Raw genomic sequence first — 4,937 nt, 5'->3', positions numbered from 1 at the left:
TCATTGTTGTTTGGCGGGTCCGGGCTGGGGATTCGAACCCGCCACCTTAGGTGTACGTGGCTGGCGCCTTAGCCGGTTGAGCTATAGGCGCCGAGCCTAGAAATGTATTTTTATAAGACTTGCACTGAAGACAATGAACATAAGTTCCTGATGGAGATAGAGAGGTGATGGAAGACAATGTGGTGTTTTACTTCTAAGTCCGTAAGCTATACGATGTGAAGTTTGATCATAAAAATACAGTCATCAAGTGATGTTCAATACAAAAGAAATATAATACTTAACAAAAAGTAGTGTAATCAGAATTTGGTTCCATCCTTTCTGATGACAGAAAGTCCTGCTCCTATATCTTGGCTAAACAATAGCCATTTTTATCTAAACACCTGACGCGTGAGAATTTCTCATTGAACAGCAAGGTCTTCATGAGATGGATGTATTGTGAAGAAAGAACCTCCTGCTGTTAGATAATTAGGTTGATTCCATATTTTAAAGCCAATTGTAAGAAAAACCACCTCCTCTATATCTAATATCTATTTCTGAACTTTCCAGTCTATCCCAAATTATTAATATTTTGGAGCCAGAAACATACTAATTCAAGTGTTTCAAATGCGTTTAAAAAATCAAGCAAAGAGAGGGTCTCCCGTCAGTCTTCTTTTCTAAAGTTTTCCAGATGTTTGTGCACATTAGTAAGTCACTTACAATGCCAATTCTTTAATCCTGGCTTATAAACAGCTGAAAGGGTGTCCAGATAGGGTCTTTACACAGCCTCTACTACCCAATCTCACTGACACCATGGAGCCTACTCCCCATTTCCAATCCATCCCTGGGTAACCCTTTCTGGAACAATCATCTAAGTGGGCTTCTTCCCCAATTCCATTGCTAAGTCACAGTGAGATAGAATCTATATGGAGGTAGAACTGAGGAAAGGCCCTGGGTGTAAGCATACCTGTTATGCTTCAGCAAGCCCAAAATATGGCATTTCAGGAAGAAGCGAGAAGACAGCACAATCAACCAAGAATATGACTTTTACCTGGCAAAGTGCCATTCCCTCCTCTTCTTTCTTTGCTCTTCCTCTGGATTTCTTTCTCAGGTAAGATTAGTCTGTGTGTCAAAAATATATTGTCTGATGCTTAGAATCAATATATCCCCTTCCTCTGCTTCAAGTACACACACACACACACACACACACACACGGGGAGAATGTTAATAAAGAAAAAAGATGGTCTTTAGCTGCCCACTGCAATAAGATGGTTTCAAGAACAATAAACTCCTACAAAGAGACCTATTGGTAAGTTCTTCCACCTCCTTCTCAAAAACTCCTCTCTTCTTGCTAAAATCCATACATTCTGCTTAAACTGCTTTGTCCTTTGTCTACTTGACACCCCACCAAAGAGAACTGCCTTGTTCAAGTTCATGCCCTCTCCCTGGACAGTCAGTATACAATGGACTGGTCAGTGCAAGATACAAAAAGCTGTCTCTTCCCTCAATTTGAACAACTCTGAAGAGTCAACCCAACTCCAGAGCACCCTGAAGTAGCCATACTGAAGAGTTTAAAGTTTTGTTCCGAAGGCAAAAGAAACCATAAAAGAACTTAATGCCAGGAGTTGACACAAACTTAAGACTTAACTCCTGATGCAGAGAGGAAGAAACTGCTCAGTCTCTGAGCCTATGCTCCTGGCTCTTTCATCATGGTTTTTATCATCTCTGGAGGACTGAGAACCATTTTAGATTCTAATTATAACTCTCTCAAAAAAACTGCCACATGTGCATATATACTTAACGTTGAAAATCATTTCAGGGATCCCATATGCTCAGATTTAGAATTTTTTTTTTTTTTTTTGAGACAGAGCCTCAAGCTGTCCCCCTGGGTAGGGTGCCGTGGCATTACAGCTCACAGCAACCTCCAACTCCTGGGCTCAAGCGAGTCTCTTGCCTCTGCCTCCCAAGTAGCTGGGACCACAGGCGCCCGCCACAACGCCCGGCTATTTTTTGGTTGCAGCCGTCATTGTTGTTTGGCGGGTCCGGGCTGGGGATTCGAACCCGCCACCTTAGGTGTACGTGGCTGGCGCCTTAGCCGGTTGAGCTATAAGTGTCGAGCCAGATTTAGAATTTATAGTCTATTCCATTAACTCTCTGTTACAGTTGAGTACACAGAGGGTCAGAGAGGGGAGTCATTTCACTGAGTTACCCTGAAGCAGTCTGAGTTAAGTGAATGTAACTAAGTTGTGAATGAACACAGAAAGGAGAATGGGTACCTATGGGAACATCTACTTAGTAGGAGACTTTAGCTCAGAGCTGGCTAATTAACAGATCACATGAGGGAAGAAAGAAACTAAATACCCTTAAACATCACCCAGGTGAGGGGTACTGACGTCTTACACAGTCAAAATCTCTGTATAATTTTTGACTTCCCCACAACTTAACTACTAATAGCTGCCTGTTTGCCTCACCAATAATATAAACAGCCAATTAACATATATTCTATGTTATATATATTATATATGTATTCTTACAATAAACCAAGCTACAGAAAAGAAAACGTTATTAACAAAATCATAAGGGACTGGGCACCCTGGCTCACACCTATAATCCAAGCACTCTGGGAGGCTGAGACAGGTGGATTGCTTGAGCTCAGGAGCTCAAGACAAGCCTGAGCTAGAGCGAGACCCCATCTCTAAAAAAAAAAAAAAAAATAGCTGGGCACTGTGGTGGGCCTCCTGTAGTCCCAGCTGTCAGGGAGGCTAAGGGAAAAGAGCTTTGAGCCCAAGAGTTTGAGGTTGCTATGAGCTATGATGCCAAGGCACTGGTCCAAGGGCGACAAAGTGAGACTCTGTCTCAAAAAAAAGAAAAGAAAGAAATCATAAGGAAGTTAAAATATATTATTTACCATTCATTAAATGGAAGTAGATCATCATAAAAGTCTTTATCTTCGTTGTATTTATATTTAATAGGTTGAGGAGGAAGAGGTAGAGTTGGTGTTCCTGAGGGATGGCAGAGCCAGAAGAAAATCTCCCATATAACTGGACCTGTGCCGTTCAAACCTGTGTTGTTCAAAATCAACTGAATTAAACTAACTGCTTAGACTAGATTTTTAGTGTTAAAGATTATCAACTTACAAGTGAAACACTGGGAAATCAAGACAGAGACTTATTTGGTATCTTCTTACTAGACACCAATAACAGTTCTGATGGATTAAGAGTAGAAAGTATTTAAGCTCATAATCTGAAACATACATTCAAGAGAGAAGACAATTTGGAAATTCTTTAAATACCTAGTAAGTTCTAAGACTAAATTCTAAACAAGTATATGTCAAAGTTAGAAAAGAATGATACAAGCCACAAAAAGAGTAGAGTACAAGATTGTGAATGTTCATTTTAGAAAACACCATGTGGTGCCACAGTCATTCCCCATTTCTTGCACTCCCCTCTCCCAAAATCAGAGAAAGGGAAAAGGGTGATCTGGAATTAACTGATTTAAGTCAGTTATTCCTCTGGCTGAATAGAATTTGCAAATGATATTCTCTTCTGATGCAGTAATTAGAAAATTCACAAGGCTCACACACCTGGTTTTGCAATTATCATTTTCTTTTGCATAATTTAAACAATTTAATAAAACTTAATTATAGAGCCACATGTCAGCACATCACCACATAGTGTTCTGTATTAAATTAACATTCATCTGGATTTGGTTTCCCCACTTTCTCTATTACGCTGTGTTTTTCTTTCCTCTCTGTAAATTTCTTTCTCTCTTTCTCCCCCTTTTTTCTCCTTCTCTTTTCCATGTTTCCTTCTCTCCCTTCCTGCTCATTTTGTTTCCCTTTCTCTCTATTCTTCCTCCCACAGGTTGTCTGGACTGCTGCAACCTTTGTTTCAACCCCTGAGATTCTTTCTTTCAAAACGATCTAATTGCCCTCTAACTCCGCACAGTCTCTTTTTCTCCCCCATTTCTGTTTCCTCTCTGTTCTCCTTGAAAAGAGGCCAATAGATCGAGGATTTTATCCGGCGCGGTTGGCAGCGGGAAGAAACGGGAGTCAAAGAAGGGTTTTCAGCAGGGAAACTATGCGGCGGGTAGTTGGTGGCAAAAAAATCTGGGCCGGTGTCCAGAACTCACTTAAGATTTTAACAGAAATGCGCGCAGACCTCTGGACCAGCTTGGAGCTACAGGACTCGGAACGTCCTAGGGCCACACACCATCCAAGGGACTAGCAGGCTCGGGGGAGTTAACCTACAGGGCAGCCCCTGGAACCAGGCTGTGGAGATAGAAACCCGACGCCCGCGAAACGCAGGTATGAACCAGAAAGAAGGAGACTTCTCACCCCAGCGCGCCTGTCACCCCTCGGCATCTGCTTCCGGGTCTGCAGGCGACCGCAGTTGCGCAAACAGATCTGCGGGTAACAAGGGGCGGTGCCAGGCGGGACGCCGACAGGGGTGGGGCCTGGGCTGAGGGATGCCGCGCTAGGGGCGTGGGTTTAGGACCTCTCCGCAGCTCAGCTCCGGTGCTTAGCTAGATGTTTGTTTTGTTTTGTTTTCTTCCCTTCCCTTCCTCTCCCTTCCCCCAACCCCTCCCCTCCCCTATCCTCTTCCTTCTCCTCCCCTCTCCCTTTTCTTTTCTTCCTTCTCTCTCTCTTTCTTTCCTTTCCTCCCTTTCTCCTCTTCCTCTCCTTCCTTCTTTCTTTCTCACTCTCTTTCTCTCTTTTTCTCCCTCTCTCTTTTCTTTTTTTCTTCTGATGTCACTAAAATTTTACGGTTCTAAAATGTAGCGGGGCTCCCATTATTATTTTTTTAAATTTCAGATTAGTATGAGGGTACGATTAGGTTGCAGTGTTTGCATTTGTTAGGTAAAGTTCCTGTTGTGGTTGTGTCCCCCCCAGGAGGTGTGCCATGTACCCTTCCTTACATCGTGCCCATTAGTTGTGAGCACACCCATTTTGCTTCCTCCTC

At 42.7% G+C, this 4,937-nt stretch overlaps 1 protein-coding gene across 1 annotated transcript in view; it reads right to left on the bottom strand.

Annotated features, from left to right (window-relative positions):
• Positions 1-4,340, bottom strand: part of ZNF677 (zinc finger protein 677) — a 12,235-nt gene extending 7,895 nt beyond the window's left edge. The window contains exons 1-2 of the mRNA XM_012812634.2: positions 4,313-4,340; positions 1,028-1,098 (exon numbers count right to left, since the gene is read on the bottom strand). Of these exons, the coding sequence (XP_012668088.1) occupies positions 1,028-1,042 (15 nt within the window). The 5' untranslated portion in view covers positions 1,043-1,098; positions 4,313-4,340. The remainder of the gene's footprint in view (positions 1-1,027; positions 1,099-4,312) is intronic.
• Between the last annotated feature and the right edge of the window lie 597 nt (positions 4,341-4,937).

This window comes from Otolemur garnettii, unplaced genomic scaffold (assembly GCF_000181295.1).
Source record: "Otolemur garnettii isolate 467f Iridium unplaced genomic scaffold, OtoGar3 scaffold00212, whole genome shotgun sequence".
Lineage (NCBI taxonomy): Eukaryota > Metazoa > Chordata > Mammalia > Primates > Galagidae > Otolemur > Otolemur garnettii.
The sequence above is the reverse complement of the archived record's forward strand: the minus strand, read 5'-3'. Positions and strand labels throughout refer to the sequence as shown.